The sequence below is a fragment of the Hypanus sabinus genome, chromosome 1, assembly GCF_030144855.1.
Source record: "Hypanus sabinus isolate sHypSab1 chromosome 1, sHypSab1.hap1, whole genome shotgun sequence".
Lineage (NCBI taxonomy): Eukaryota > Metazoa > Chordata > Chondrichthyes > Myliobatiformes > Dasyatidae > Hypanus > Hypanus sabinus.
In genome coordinates this window covers 103,671,618-103,688,409 of record NC_082706.1, presented here as the reverse complement: position 1 = coordinate 103,688,409, position 16,792 = coordinate 103,671,618, and the positions used below count along the sequence as shown (strand labels likewise).

Here is a 16,792-nt window from a genome sequence, read left to right as displayed (position 1 = left end):
TACGCAGAGGATCATCACAAAGCAGGAACTTCTTCCAATCCAAAGTTACTCAGTGAACTCTGTCCCTTTCTCGACTCCGAGGGGCTGCAGCGAATTGGAAGACTTATTAGGAAGGCACAACTCATTTCACAGGTACTACACGCAATCGTCATTCTGGGTGAGCACTCTTGTCACCGGTTTGCTCATCAGATAATACCACAAGCAAGTACAGTGCATCATCAAGGATGACGCTTTCGAAGTGAGAACAGCAAGACTGGTCTCTGAGACTGCCCTTCTTTTGATGGACTGAACAAAATGATCATTTGAAATTTAGTTAAGTTTGACATCATGGATGTCAGGTAGAGAGTGTTCTGCCTCGAGAGGCACTGTTTGTTTTGTTTGCAGTTCATTTTGTACAAACATCACCTCCTGTTTGTAAGCTGTATTTTTTTTAAAAAACATCATTTCCTGCACGGGTTAATTTGAACTTTAACGGCGCAAAAATGGTATAAAGATATCCATCCCCGTCAAGTCCTTATTTCCCCTTGAAACAGCAATATCTGTGAGACTTAGGCTTTCTTAATATTGATAAACATTTACTGGATGTACTTTGAAGGAAGTATAATGTTTATCGTCATTCAGTATTAAGCTATCATTGCACCATATGTTCACTCTAGTCCATGGCATAGCTATAGATTGTTGCATATGTGTATTATCTTATTTAATACTGATTATGAGAATAATTGATAATGTTATATATTCAGGGCATAACTATTCTGTATTGAATCTAATACGCGTTTTGCTTAACTTTCTGCAGTTTCACAAAGTTATCTCATTAAAAACCCTGAAGAAAGTTTCCTGCTTTGGTGATTTTTGAAAAGATGTTTAACTTCTTACCTAGCTTCGTAAACAATGCACCTGAGGGCAGCAGTGTGCCGCTTCCAGTGGCAACATAGCACGCCCGCAACTTACAACCGTATGTCTGTGGGAGGAAATTGGAACACCCACAGGAAGAATGTATAAACTCCTTACAGACAGCAGCAGTTATAATCAGCGCTGTAAACCATTACACTAACCGCTGCACTACCGTACTTCCAAGACACAAGTTTCCTTGATATACCACTGAAGTGGTAGCCTGAATATTGCGCTATATTCCCTAAAGACTAAATAAGTAATATTCCCTGCAGCAAAATTCTGTGAAGACTAAAGCTTTGTCTGCAGATCTAATTCCCTAGCTCCAATCTCTAGATACTGAGTTGATCCCAAGTTAACTCACAAATATGGGTGTCCATACAGAGATGAGCTGAAGACCCAAAATGTTCATCTCCAGACAGACACACCTGTTTCCATTTTGCTCATCTCCATCCACATCAGCTAAACAGCTGCTGAAACAAGATCCAGGTCTTTGTTAACTGAGCTGGACTAATCCAATATTATTATTTCTACCCTCTAAAAACCCGGGATCGTTCCAAACTAGTGTCTGTATGCTAATTTGCAGTAAGTCCCACTCACCCAGAAATATTGCTTTCTTTATTTATTGGGCAACATCCAACCTAACAAACCACAGGAAGGAGAAGTGAACAAGGTTTTTGAAAACAGATTAAGAAAAACACAAAAGTAATCAATAGCTGGAACATGTCAGAGAAGGCAGTGAAATCAGAATCAATTACTACATTTATGAGGCTTTGAGACAGACACTTAAATTGGCAAGACATAGAAGGACATAGTGCTAATGAAGGCAAAGGTGATTAGAGTTGATGGGGAAAGGCTTGACATGGGTATGGTAGGCTGGAGATTCATAGAGCTCATAAAACATAGCTCAATACCCTTGATTTCAAATTCATTTATGGACTCTCTCTCTCTTTTCTAAACTCTAGCCTGTAAGCTCTGTCTTTCTTTCTTCAGTTCAGTCCCCTCACGCATCTCCAATTTAAACTCTACACCACAGACAATAATTAACTGTCCAAACCCCAAAGCAATAGAATTACACCCATAAACACCACAAATGCACTTCTTTATGTAACTCGGTGACTTTGTTTAGTGACCTGTCACTGCACTGACTTCAAATGGTTTGTTATGCTGAAAGTACTATGTCAAACTCCTGCTAGCATTGGAAACGACAGCTTGTATTCAACTACTGACCGTAGAATAATAACAAGGATGAACAGAACAAGCATATTTTAACAGCTCTGGAACAAGGTAGAAAGAAAATCTGTTTCGCAGAAAGCAGTTTAGGATTTTTTCTCATTCCCTGGAGAACTGAAGAACCAATCAAAATTTAAGAACGCTTCTCCTGTCAAGCTCGTGATTACAACTTCAATTTACCAATAATTAATTCAATGTAAAACTTGTGCCCTTCGGATTCCTACCTGTGCTGAGAAACCCAGGATGATCTGTGATGTTGGCACTGTTCAATAGTTTCACTGCTTTTCGATAATTCCCCCTTAAATATTCAAAATTGCTCTTCAGAAACAGTGATGGAGCCGACTGCGAAAGAATAAGTAAAATAGATAGGTACATACATCCACAGGCATTGTGCATGTAAAAATGACAAATCAAAGCCCGATTATGATAATCCACCAAAATCTACAATGATAATCCTACTGTATACACTAACTTCAAGTTTGGAAAACAAAATCTATTAAATGATATCAATTGCCAGGCATACAAAGATTACATTTCTCACAAACCTGTTCACTTATATATAAATTGGATTTTTACTGTTTAACCTTAACCATGATTCTACTGAGCACAGTCCTGTAAAATTCCAAAAGTTCTCTAAAGATTGAAGAACAAAATCTCAGTCATCACACCCAGTACAGCACCTTTTCACATGAGCAGGGAACATAAAGAAGAGCAGTGGAATTTTCATTATCTTAAAAAATATTCAGAAGATCAAAGTTGAGTTTACTGTCAAATGCACAAGTACACCTAAGCAGAGATACAATGAAAAGGTCACTTGCAGTAGCATCACAAGTACATAGCACTAGGGGCACCACATTCACAAGAAAAGCCAAATTATGCAAAAAAGAATGTAATTGGAACAATAAAAAGACACTTGAACCTGTAAATACTGTACACAAAATCTGGGATACGGAAATATGCTGAATGGCTGTTCTTCAACCTGTGAGGACAAGATGGACCCATAGGACCATTCTCTGCCTCAAATTCCAGATTCTCTTCCATAATCACATCTTAGCCCAACCAACATCACTTACACAGATTATCTAATCATTATTTTGCTGCTGTTAATAGAGGCTTGCTGTGCACAAATTGTCTGCCAGATTTTCTACAGTACAAATGCGATGACACTTCAAAAATCACTGCATTGTCTGTACTTGGCTTAAGCCAAGGTTTTGAAAAGCACTAAACAATTGTCAAAATATGAAATGTAGTTGCTCTTTTTAATATAATAACAATGGCATATGAGGAAAAAATACGGAGGGTGGAGACAACCCTCTCCTCAACCTGGTACAGTGGCACTCCAGGCCATAACTAATTGTTAAATCTAGTCCAATCATGCACACTTCATGGGTGAAGTCAAGCCTTTACAAGGCACTTCTACAGCCCCGAAGCAGTGCAGCAAAGGACATCCATGCAAGCTGCACCTGGAATACTTGGTGGAGATCTGCCCTCCCTACCCAAGGAAAGATACACGGCATGATAAAGAATCCAATAGAGGTTCAGAGTCAGAATCACCGGCTTGTCCTAAAATTAGAACTGAAAGAGCTTAAGCAGACCAGACCTGTAGTTGTGTTGAACAAAATAAGCTAACACAGAAACACACAAAATCCTCCCTGGCTGTCGTGTCTAAACTTGGAGTCACAGCCTGATGAGGAGTCCACCATTCAGGACTGAGATTGGTTGAAATTCCTTCACTAGACAGTGAAGGATCTTTAAAATTCTCCTCCCGGGAAGCACAGAGGCTCAGAAAATGGGTACATTCATGACAGAAACAACTCATTTTTGGATGTTGAAGGAATTAAGGGATATGGTTAATGAAGAAATGGCAATGAAGTACAATGTCTGCCAATAATGGCAAAGCAGGCAAGAGGAGATGAACAGACTATGCCTGTGTTTACTTGCATTATGGTTAGGAAACAACCCAGAAATCAATAGTCATGAGATACAAAGAATCTGAATACTCTGGAGAAGAGCCCAAGAAAGAGTTTGATGTGTTATCAGTAACACATGTATAGTTGAATTAGAAGCTGCATGCTCAATGTTCTGTGTATTCATATTTCACAGGAGCAGAGCAACAAGCTGAACTTCACAATGAAACTGTTTGCACTGGCAGGTTTACACAAGACAGATTTACAGAACAAGAAGGGCAATCGGGAATTTTAAACGCACTGATTGTTATGACCCAGTTAAACTACCAGGAAGGGAAAAACAAATTCCAGAATAGCTACTTAAAAAAGAAAATTGATACTTTTATACAGCTGCAGGATGAGAGTAGGAGACAGGGATTGATTCGATGGTCCTTTCAAAGAGCTGGCACAGGCACATGGGTCAAATCCCTCCCTGTGGTGCAACATTTAATGTTTTAAGATTGCCATAAACCTCCATCCACCCATACCCAGATTTATATCAGACAGTGAAGGAAGGAAAATGCACACAGATTAAAAGATTCCCAAGATTTATTACAGATTTGCAGAGTAGAAACAGGTATGCCTGATTTACTTACATTTCCAGCAGTATTCATAACAGATTTGATTTCTCGTTTACAAGCCTTCAAAGATTTCATCTGGACATAAGCTCTTACTTTACACTGCAAAAAGAAAACAAAATGGAGATGGCCTTTGTAAGCCATAAGCATTATAAATGGAATACACTTGGTCTGTTTCAGAGAATCCTGGGGCGCTTACAAAAAGATGGAATCGGGTCAACATCTCACTCTCTACCAAACAAAGATGATGCTTTCAATTGGGAAAAGATAGAAAATTACAAGCCTGACAAGATAAATATACCCATACCTGGATAAGCACACACATCACATTTGCTCCATCGTGAGCACAATAAGTGCAAGAGAAGCTCCATTTTCTCCCACCTATTTTGAACCAAGTTGGGCCAATGTTCAATTCTTACCCAAGGATGAGTAGAAAGACTAATCATATGGTGTAAATACACCAACTTGTTCTCGTACAATCACATGGATGCTATGGCTAAGAGTGCACACCAATGCCTCTACTTCCTCAAGGCTAAGGGAGTTCATCATGTCCGTGACGACACAAGGCAATTTTTACATATGCACAAATCCTATCTGGTTGGTAAAGGCAACTAGTCTGCCCATGACCTCAAGAAACTATTGAGAGTTGTGAATGCAGTGAAGTCCAACACACAAACCAGCCTCCCCTCTAATGACCATCATTCTGTCTACAGCTCCTGCTGCCTTGGAAAGGAGTCAACGCCTGACCCCTCACACTGGTCATTCTCTCTTCTGCCTCCATTGGGAAGAAGATACAAAAGCTTGAGAACATTATAAAAGAGAGCTTCTATCTCACTGATATCAGACCCTTGATTGGACCTTTTATACGCTAAACATGAACCTCTGATCTCACAGTCTACCCTTGCACTTTCTCGGTCTGCCTGATCTGCACTTTCTCTGTAGCTGTATTATTAAACTTTGCATTCCGTTATTGCTTTTCCCTTTGTACAACTTCAATAAACTTACATTTTCAAATGATCTGTCTAGAATGGCAAACAAAAGATTTTCACTATATCTTAGTACATGTGACAACAAGAAATCAATTTCCACTTTACAGCAAAGACCATTCAGTCCATCATTCCCTTTACAACCACATCCCCATGACTCAGCCTTCCTTTAGAGCAATTATCCTTTGAGGCTTATTACTGAAACTACTTTCACCAGCACTTCAAACAGCTTTCAAGAAAATTAAGTCAGCTTTGGTTTTTATATCCTTCATTTTAAATCAGTGTCCTTCAACACAGTCTCACCTGCCACTGAAAACAGATTACTATATCATAACTCTTCAATTTTGTTCACTTTATAAATCCTGCCTACCGCCCCCCCCCCCCCCCATACACACCACTTATATTTGGACAAAAGGAAGACCGGCTGAAGATAAATTATTCACATACCTGATGAATTTTAGACTTGGCAGCTTCCACCATAACTCCGGCATCAACCTTCTGACTGGCAGCATCTTTGCAAGCCTTTGTTCAAATCATACAGATCAGAATCAGCTTTAATATCATCTGCCTATGTGGTGAAACTTAACTTAGCAGCAGCAGTACAATGCTATATAGAAAAATAACAGTGCGTGTGAGTTATAATAGATAAACCAAAAATGGTGCAAAAACAGGGGGAAAAAGTGTGGCGGTGAATTATCTGTTCCAGAATTGCTGAGTGTGTGCCTTCAGGCTTCTGTACCTCCTTCCTGACAGTAACAATGAGAAGAGGGCATGTCCAGGGTGATGGGGATCCTTAATAATGAATGCCACCTCTGAGACACTGCTCCTTGAAGATATCTTGCATACTGCGGAGGCTAGTACCCATGATGAGGCTAGTTTTACAATTTTCTGTAGCTTCTTACGATCCTGTGCAGTAGCCCCATACCCTACCATACCAGACAGTGATGTAACCTGCCAGAATGCTCTCCACAGTATATCTGTAGAAGTTTGTGTTTTAGGTGACAAACCAAATCTCCTCAAACTCCTAATGAAATATATACAACAGTGAGAAGTGACTAGCAAACTTTATATTGACACTTACCACAATGAGCACACTTTGCAGGTTAAGATTTAATTAAAAACATTTTTAAAAATGTTAAAAATACTTAGCAAGTCTGTGGAGAGAGGAGTTAACGTTTCAGGCCGATGACCCGGCATGAGACAGGGCTGAGTACTTTTAGCATCCTGTTTTTATTTCAGATTTTCCATCTTGGCTGCTTTCTGTCTATCTAATGTCTAAATTATTTCCTGTAACACAGCAATAAATGTCAGAATACATTCCTCTGATTCCGGCATTCCCTGGATTTGGTCGACATTTATTTTCTGTGGATGTGAATGGGACACCCAGATGGCAGGTTGCCTCCCAGGTTCCTAGGCAAGGGACATCTCAGATCGTGTCCCACAGCATTTTAGAGAGGGAGGGAGAGCAGCCAGATATCTTGCTACATATTGGTACCAATGACATAGGAAGAAAGAGCAATTAAGACCTGAAGAGAGAATTTAGGAAGCTAAGCAGAGAGCTGAGAAGCAGCTGAGGGATGTGATGCTGAGGCTTTGCAAGGCACTGGTAAGACCTCACCTTCAGTACTGTGAACATTTTTTGGCTCACCTTAGAAAAGATGTGCTGGCATTGGAGAGGGTCAGAGAAGGTCCACAAGGATAATTCAGGGAATGAAAGGGTTAACATATGAGGAACATTTGATGGCTCTAGGTCTGTACTCACAAGAATTTAGAAGGATGGGTGGGGGGAGATCTCCCTTTTGAATGCTGAAAGGCCTAGACAGAGTAGAAGTGAAATGGATGTTTAATGAATGTTTCCCATGGTGGGGAATGTCTAGAGCAAGAGGGCACAGCCTCAGCATAGAGGGGCATCCATTTAAAACAGATGTGGAGAAATTTCTTTAGCCAGAGGATGGTGAATTTGTGGAATCTGTTACCACACGCAGCTGTGGAGGCCAGGTCATTGGGTGTATCTAAGGCGAGATTGATAGGTTCTGTATTGGATGTAGCATCAAAGATTACTGGGGGGGGGGGGGGGAGAGAAGGCCAGGGAGTTGGGCTGAGGAGGGGAGAAAAAGGATCAGCCATGATTGAATGGTAGAGCAGACTTGATGGCCCAAATGGCGCAATTCTGTTCCTATGTCTTATGATCTAACAGTCTTTAAAATGATTTGCAAAACAAATTTGCAAATATACACAGCATCTTGTTCAAATCTATCTCTGAGCAATGATTTAATACGAAGATGATTTGGATAGGTTCATGCATAGGAAAGGTTCCCAACCTTTATATGCCATGGACCAATACCAGTAAGCAAAGGGTCCATGGACCCCAGGTTGGGAACCCTGGATTAGAGGGATATGCACCCAGTGCAGGTAAATGGAACTAATTCAGGAAGGTAACTCGATCAACATGGATGAGTTGGTCCAAAGGGCCTGTCTCCAAGCTGTGGTGGTTGGCATCCATCTGTCTCAAAGGACAATGGGTGCTAAACACCATCATAAACTTGGGCAGAAGGTATGAAAATCCTGAGATGCCCAGGTATCAAGATCCCCCTCTCGGCCTCACCAGTGTAGTCCAAAGGAAAGCTTATGAAGCGATATGTTTGGCACCAGCTTGGCTGCAGGTGCTGCCAGAAAGATGTTCCAGCCTGCTTAAGGGCTGTACTCCAGATTTGCTGTCTGGGTTTACTCCATAGCTTTCATCTCTCCTGAGGATGTCCACCAGGCAATGGGGCTATTTACCCACACCTGGGGGTCTGGCTCACCTGTGTGCTACGTGTGCCGGAGCCAGACTTCCTCCCAATCCTCTTTATTTTCGTCTGAGTCCGAAAGGAGTTCAGTTTACACGTGTCACCAGCAAAGAGGTACTACATGAGGCTTGCTGATGGAGAGACTTGCATATTCAGCTCTCCTTTTCACAAGGCTGCTAGCCAGTGGTGAAAGCTGAAAGTGAGAGCAACAAGCACTACCCACAACACTAGACATATCACAACAACCATTTTGAGCTGCGTTGCTCTATGAAATCTGCTGCAAAGAAAATCTTTGAAGTACATCCACTCTGAACACTATCCTGCTAATGAAATCTGATATTCTGATTGGCCACTTCAGATCTTTTTCCCTCAAGGTTATTTTCATGCCTTAACATGCTGCAACATAGAACTACAAAAGTCTTCTGCATGTGGCCTGTCATCACAACTACAGCCATTATCAGAGTGAATCCTTGGAATCATATAGAGATGCACATGTCCAAGATCTTCACTGGGCAGAGTTAAGAACTGATAACATAAGACCATAATACATAGGAGCAGAATCAGGCCATTTGACCCATCGAGTTTGCTCCACCATTCAATCATGGCTGATACTTTTTTTTCTCCTCTTCAACCCCATTTCCCAGCCTTCTCCCTGTAACCTTTGATGCCATGTTCAATCTCTGTCTTAAATACACCCAAAGACCTGGCCTCCCAGCTGCACGTAGCAACAAATTCCACAGATTCACCACCCTCTGGCTAAAGAAATTCCTCCGCATCTCTGTTTTGAATGGACGCCCCTCTATCCTAGACTCTTCTACCATGGGAAATATCCTTTCCACATCTACTCTGTCTAGGCCTTTCAACATTCGAAAGGTTTCAATGAGATCACCCCATCATCCTTCTACATTTCAGCGAGAACAGAACCAGAGCCATCAAACATTCCTCGTATGATAACCCTTTCATTCCTGGAATCATCCTCTGGACACTCTCCAATGCTAGCACATCTTTTCTAAGATGAGGAGCCCAAAGCTGTTCACAATACTCAAGGTAAGGCTTCACCAGTAACTTATCAAACCTCACCCTGTCTGACAGTCCTTCTGCATCCTAAACACTACCTGCCCCTCCACCAATCTTCGTATCATCTGCAAACTTGGCAACAAACCCATCCATTTCATCACCTAAATCATTTATATACAGCATAAAAAGAAGAGGTCCCAAAACTGACCCCTGCAGGACATCACTAGTCACTGGCAGCCAACAAGAAAAGGATCCTTTTATTCCCACTCGCTGCCTCCTACCAATCAGCCAATGCTCTAAACATGTTAGTAACTTTCCCACAGCCCCATGTGTGGCACCTTGACAAAGGCCTTCTGAGAGTCCAAATATACAACATCCACTGCATCCCCTTTATCTATCCAACCTGTAATCTCCTCAGAGTTCCAACAGGTTTGTCAGGCAGGATTTTCCCTGAAGGAAGCCATGCTGACTTTGTCCTATCTTTTCCTGAGTCACCAAGTACTCCATCACCTCATCCTTAACAATTGACTCTAACATCTTCCCAACCACTGAGGTCAGGCTAACTGGTCTGTAATTGCCTTTCTGTTGCCTTCCTCCTTTCTTGAAGAGTGGAAGAGTGCAATGTTCCAGTTTTCTGGAACCATGCCAGAGTCCAATGATTGTTGAAAGATCATTTCTAATGCCTCCATAATCTCTAACGTTACCTCTTTCAGAACCCTCTGGTCTAGGTGACTTTTGTACTTCTAGATCTTTTGGCTTTTTGAGCACCTACTCTCTCCCTTGTAATAGTAACATATTTATATTAAACAAGATACTATGAGTGACATCACAGAAAACATCCTACCTAATGCAACACAACTTGGTACAGCAACTGCTCTGCCCAAGCCCACAAGGAATTACAGTGAGTTGGGGACAAGCAGCTTAATCCATCACAAAAGCCAGCCTCCCTTCCATGGGGCCACCTGCACCTCCTACTGCCTCAGGAAAACAGCCAACATAATAAAAGATCCCTCTCATCTCAGACATTCTAAATTTCTTCCCCCTTCCACAAGCAAGATGAACAAGCTTGAAAACATGGGCCACCAGGCTCAAGAACAACTTCTATTTTGCTGTTATAGGACTCATTTAGACATAGTGCATGTTAAAAATGAACCCTTGACCTCACATTCTACCTCATCATGGTCCTTGTACTTCACTGTCTATCTGCACTGCAGCAGTAACACACCAGATTCTGCGTTCTGTTATTGCATTCCGCCTTGCCTTGTTCTACATACGGGTATTTATGTTTTGAAATATCTATATGGAGGGCATGCAAAACTGTTTTTTCCACTGCTTCTGGTACATGTGACAAGAATAAACCAAGTCCAATGTCAAAAATCACACAGGATCACAGAGAAAAACAATAGGGTAGATAATCAAAGATGCAGGTTTTAAGCAGCAGATGAAGAGTCTGAACAAGCAAAAGCACGGATATTAATGAGAGTGAAGATATCCAGGGATGCACAGGAAATAGGATTTCCACACTGTACACCACATGCCTCCTCAAAGTGAAAAGTTTGCAAAGTAATCCCTTGCATCCGCTTCCCGATATGGAGTTTCACAGCTCACGCAGGCTCAGATCTCCAAGAAAAGATTCACCTCTTAAGTTTGCCCTCTAACAACCGATGATGTCAATTGGACTGAGTGTTCCGAGGATCAGTGATAATACTCCATTGGTACTTATGGGGAGTAGTTAAAAAAAATGCTGTTTTAAAAAAATGTAATTAATGAAAAAGATTTCTTTAAGATCAATAGATGATGTACAGTGTGAATCTGGGGTGGGGAGACAGAAAGCGAGAGTGTGAACTTTCTTAGAAAAGGCAATGGCTCAACACCTTTTTCTTAAGAGGAGTTGAAGGGTAGTCAATAAAAGATGACCACCTCATTCATGCTCACATCACATGGATGAGTATTAAAAAAATAGATTGGAGACTCAAATTACTCAAATGCCCAAACTGATAACCCTGAATCAGCAAAATATATTCAGGTTAGGAATCACTTTAACCATAAAGAAATCACACCTACGCCGAGATGTAAATAGACAAACCCCAAAGTGATAGTGGGATTAACGTGGAATGCAATAGCATAGATCTCCTTATCCTGATGAGACAGAATTAACTCATGGCCTTGTTGCCATCACTTTCACGTTGCAACATTAAGCCACTGAATCAACATTCAAGCCATGCCAAGTGAATCAGTTTTGTACTGTGAACCAGCTTCATCAAATGATTCAACTTCATTTAACATCAGGTTCAAACACGGATACCTCCTCATTGAAGTTAAACACCAATGCAGATTGTGCACGCAACTGGAATCACCCTGACAGGCAGTAGCAACATAATCATTCAAGGCGAGTGTGGTGGTTTCCTAAAGGATTGTCGTTTGGTAGGTACTCAGGAGGCTATAGAGTCCGGTCCGACAACCACATATTCTGGTGCAGTGTGGACAAGAGTAAGTGGTGGCTGTGGTTACTAGTCAAGTCCGTCAAGGGACTATGGGCACTCAGCAACAAAGTATACTCAAGGGTGTAATCAGTCATTTTTCCAGGCACTCAGCTGAGGAACTGCGTGATGTAAAAAATTATCCATGATCATAGTTGGAGTATTCATGATTGACTTCCTGACTCCTGCTCCCATTACACTTCACCCTCTCCAGTTTGTTAAATTTCACTGTTCACCTCTCTTCAGGAAGTCTCTGTTCAATTCCAAACAGCTCGGTTATACTGACCTCACCAGACTTGCCATTTTTGTTGTTCCCTTGTGAGATCATCTTTTCCAGAACTGCAAGCAGCAACAAAGCTTTCTCAGGCTGGTACGTCAATAGATAAAGGTCAACGAGCAAGAAACACAGGGCCTGGGCAAATTTCTCTTCTGCTTAAAAGTTGGAGATAGAAACAACATAAAAATTAAATTAGATTTTAGTGAGCAGACCATTAAGCACCTCAAGTCCAAAGACAGAATTCTGACAAAGTGCTACTGACCCAAAACGTGCTGCTATAAGTGTGCTACTTCATAGTTTTATCAGCTCACTGGTCTAGTTTTGAAAACTGGTTTGAATCTGCATTAATTAGCCAGGTATGGAGTGATTTATACCAGCAATTTACTAGAACACAGAGTGGAAAGAGGCACACCTACCAAAGGGTTCGATGAACTGGTAAAGTTTCTCCCCAATGGATATAGCTTCAGTGTACTGCCTCAGGTGGTAAAGAATAATTGCTTGGTTGTAATAGAGCATACTGTTCTCAACATCGTCCAATCCATCCATTTCTTCCACTGTGGAATGGACCTAGAAAAATTGAACAGTTTGCAGTAATCAAGTGCACATTTATTCTCCCAAGTGCAACTTTCTCCCGAGAGGTCGGATATGGATACACTGAAAATCCTCTTCTACCTTCCCACCTTCACCCACGACTGCACCCTCAAACCTGTCTTCCTTCAGCTAGAGACTTGTTCAACTTTGGCCTCAATTCAGTCCCCAACCTTACAGCCTGCCCACTTCCACCATTATCGCAACAAAGTTCACAATAGAGAATAGTAGGCACCACTCTCGAAAGAAATGAGCATTAAACCAAAGGTGGGCCTCACCAAAATTAGCATTAACAAAATATCAATAATGAAGCCAATAACAGCATTGCATGGAGAATGCCCAGGACCAGAATACAAGGGATACAGCACACAAGCAAGAAAGCTGGCCTTGGAGAAAGTGAACTAATAGAACTAATAGAATGGCTCCTTGAGCACCAAGAGTTAAGCTACAAAAACAGATTTCATAAACTGTGTCTGTATCCCCTCTACAATGAAAAAGGTTTTCCAGATATTGAGGAGAACTGATAGTGCAGTCAGTCTGATTAGGGAGCCCTGGACCAGAGCAGTCAAACTTTTCAGACACATTTCTATACCAAGTGTGGAAACAGCAACAATTACGAGCAACAATTACACACTAGGTCAAGTTTAAGACAGAGATTATTTATTAACTATTAGAACAAGGATTTAAAAAGATAGATCATGCACTAGATACATTTGCAATGACTGATGAAACAGGAAGCAGAATTTAACGACTTCTGGAGAAACTGCTATAGAAACTGACTTAGGATGCACTTTATTGATATTTCAAAACGTGAGAAAGTCAGACAATGTTTATAGTTCTGGGTACTTACCTGATTTTTCAGCAAGTTGAGTGTCTGCCTCAAGGTGTCTGTCAAGGTCTGCCCATTTTTATAGAATTCCACCACTGCTTTATTCAAGGATATTTTGTAATCATCCTTGTTTAGTTCTTGCAGATGACACAGGTACTGGAGGCAAGTGTCGAACTGCCCTGACTGAAATGAAGAAATACATAATTGCACACATAAAAGCAACCGCAATTTGCAGCAAATTATCTTACAGAAAGTCCTGTTAATGTTCCACAGCGCAGAGGATCAATAAAAACAGTAATGGGAGTAGCAAGCAAAGTTTAGAGAGAGCAAAATGTCCAGAAAACAGCCAGAGAATGGCCCACGATACAAAATTCATTCTTGGAACAAACAGTCCCATAGTTACAGTACAACATAGGACCTCTGCCCATCAAGTACATACTAACCATTAAACACCCATTTTCCCCACTGATCCTACCCTAATCCACAAACCCACCAATTCCCCCAATATTCTATCACTTGTCTACACACCAACAGCACCTTAATCCAATTAACATACCAACCTGCACACTCTTTGGGATGCTGGAGGAAACTGCAGCACCCAGAAGAAACTCACATTGTCAAAGGGGAACATGCAAACTCCACACAGACAGCACTGGAGATCAGGACTGAATCTGTGTCACTGGACCCTTTCTACTAGTCATGTCATTGTGCTACCCTCTTACAGCACTGTGTCAAACTGCAGAAGCTACACCTTCCCTTAGCTTTAGGTAAACTAAGCATTTATCCATGATACTGTCTATATGAAATGGAGAGAATCATACAGGGGTTCTGCACTTCATCATAACAAGCATACGTAAAATGTACAAGAGCCTCAGGACTCGCACCGCAAGATGCAAGAACAGTTACTGCCCCACAAACATCAGGCTATTGAATGGAAGGGAATAACTACACTCACTTGCCCATCCATTCAGATGTTCCCACAAGCCATAATCTCACTGTAAGGATTATTTATCCGATTATCTCATGTTCTCATTACTTATTGTTATTCATTTATATTTGCATTTGCACAGTTTGTTGTCTTCTGCACTCTGGTTGATCTTTCATTGATTCTGTCATAGTTATTATTCTATAGATTTGCTGAGTATGCCCACAAGAAAATGAATATCAGGGTTTGAATATGGTGATATATAAGCACTTTGATAATAAAATTTACTTTGGATGCCAAACTGGTCAAGGGGTTCAACTCAGGGCTAACAACCCTGACTGGTCAAACAAAACTGTTAGGAAAGAGCAATGAAAAATACCTTTTGCTTGCCGCAACATTACACAGGAAATTCTCTAGATGGGGTTAGAGTCAATAAGATGCTCCTGATCTCTACAGCTATTTTATGGAGCTTTACAGGTCCATAAGTCTGCCTCCTATTCTACAGATCTGAAGGGCTTATGGTAATGGCCCAAAAGATTCACTTCAATCTGTGCATTTTATAGAGAATCCTCTACTCTAGGTCACCCAACTATAGAGGTTAAATGATTAAGCTAGAAGAGGCACAGAAAATGTGTTGCAATGATGTTATCAGGACTGGAAGATTTGAGCTACAAGGTGAGACTGGATAACCAGGAACTGTTTTCCCTGGAGCAAAGGAGGCTAACAGGGGTTTATAAAGTCATGGGAGTCGCAGATAAAGTGGACAGTCAGCTTTTTCCCAGGCTATGAGAGTCTAAAACCAGAAAGCATAGGTTTAATCTAAAAAGATTAAAGGGAACTTGAGGGACGGGTTTCCCCCCCACACAAAGAGTGGTGTGTATATGGAATGAGTTGCCAGAGGAAGTTATATCACTTATATTTAGAAGACATTTGGTCAGTGCATAGACAGGAGAGGTTCAGTGGGATAACGACCTAATGCAGAGAATTGGGACTAGCTCAAGACATTAGTTGGCACAGACAAGTTGGGCCTAAGGCCCTGTTTCCGTGTTGTCCTTATGACAGGTTTTCCCACTTCTCAACGCAGGAGAGCAATTAGCAAACAACATCTTTGGATTTCCTGAGCTAAACAGGACAAGCGGCATCGTGTTATTTTCTTCGTATCATACTATAGCTCTTTGACAGGACACGGTGCTGGGTAAAAGAGTACAGCAAACAGAGACAGTGACAGCAACACAAAAGGAAGAAATACTGGAAAACAAAAAGAGACAGTTGCTGGTAATCTGAAATAAAAACAGAAAAAAAATTGGGGATAATCAGCAGGCCAAGTTCTGATGAAAGGTCATTATTAAACAGAAACATCAGCTCCATTTCCCCCTGTACAGGCGCTGCCTGACCTTTCGAGCATATGACAGCTACTATTTTAGTCGTTATATCATAAAGATCAACAAATGAGAAAGAACAGAACGTGAAAGGTAAAATTTAAATATAATGCTTACAGGCATGACTTACAGCCGCTCGGTTTCTCTATGATTCTCAACAAGCCAATACTTACTGTGTAAGCTTGATAAGCGTTGTTTGCAAGCTCCTTTTCATGGTCAGCAACTCCTGGTGACAGAGAGTTGTTCTCTGTTTTCACATCAGTGCCCTGATCTACAACACAAAGGCAAACATTTAACAGATCAACTCTAGTGACACTTAAGAGACTACACCTAATAAGGAGTTAATGATTTCTTTGAAAATTTAATAAAATACTACACAGCTAAACTACCGGTAAACTTTACAAAAACAATTAAAGTTCGTCGCAGCACTTCCTTTCGGTATTAGCCTAAGATTTCAGTGGGGTCACAGATATGAGCCATAGGGACATAATTAGCAATTCAGAGAATCGTTTACGATTGGCTTCTGAGGAACACGATACGGGGAACGGACGGCAGATGGTCATTGCAAGAAAACACTGGCCACATCGGCTCTGCTCCACACAAACTGAGCAACGGGACCAAAGGCAGCGTCCGAGCCGGGGGAGGGCACGGGTGTCCGAGTCGCGGTGCCAGGAATGTGGGTACCAGAAGCCCCGAGCACACCCCCACATCCACGGCCCGGTGCCCACCTCCAAAATCCCGGACCCAATCCCCGACCTCACCCCCCGTTCCCGCGGCCGCTGTCGGCTCCGCCATCGCCGTCGCTAACGACCGGCTACCGCGCACCAATCACGGCGGAGACGCAGCCGGATAACGTCACTTCCTGCTTCGAAAA

At 41.6% G+C, this 16,792-nt stretch overlaps 1 protein-coding gene across 3 annotated transcripts in view; it reads right to left on the bottom strand.

The window, feature by feature from the left end:
* The window catches only part of cnot10 (CCR4-NOT transcription complex, subunit 10), a 38,823-nt gene extending 22,046 nt beyond the window's left edge, over positions 1-16,777 (bottom strand). The window contains exons 1-8 of one of the 3 annotated variants that reach the window (XM_059973311.1): positions 16,680-16,777; positions 16,092-16,189; positions 13,636-13,797; positions 12,614-12,764; positions 12,207-12,352; positions 6,082-6,156; positions 4,667-4,750; positions 2,349-2,466 (exon numbers count right to left, since the gene is read on the bottom strand). In XM_059973311.1, the coding sequence (XP_059829294.1) occupies positions 2,349-2,466; positions 4,667-4,750; positions 6,082-6,156; positions 12,207-12,352; positions 12,614-12,764; positions 13,636-13,797; positions 16,092-16,189; positions 16,680-16,713 (868 nt within the window). In that variant the 5' untranslated portion in view covers positions 16,714-16,777. Of the gene's footprint in view, positions 1-2,348; positions 2,467-4,666; positions 4,751-6,081; positions 6,157-12,206; positions 12,353-12,613; positions 12,765-13,635; positions 13,798-16,091; positions 16,190-16,646 lie in introns of all 3 variants that reach the window. The other 2 variants (XM_059973297.1, XM_059973301.1) reach the window with 2 other exon arrangements.
* Between the last annotated feature and the right edge of the window lie 15 nt (positions 16,778-16,792).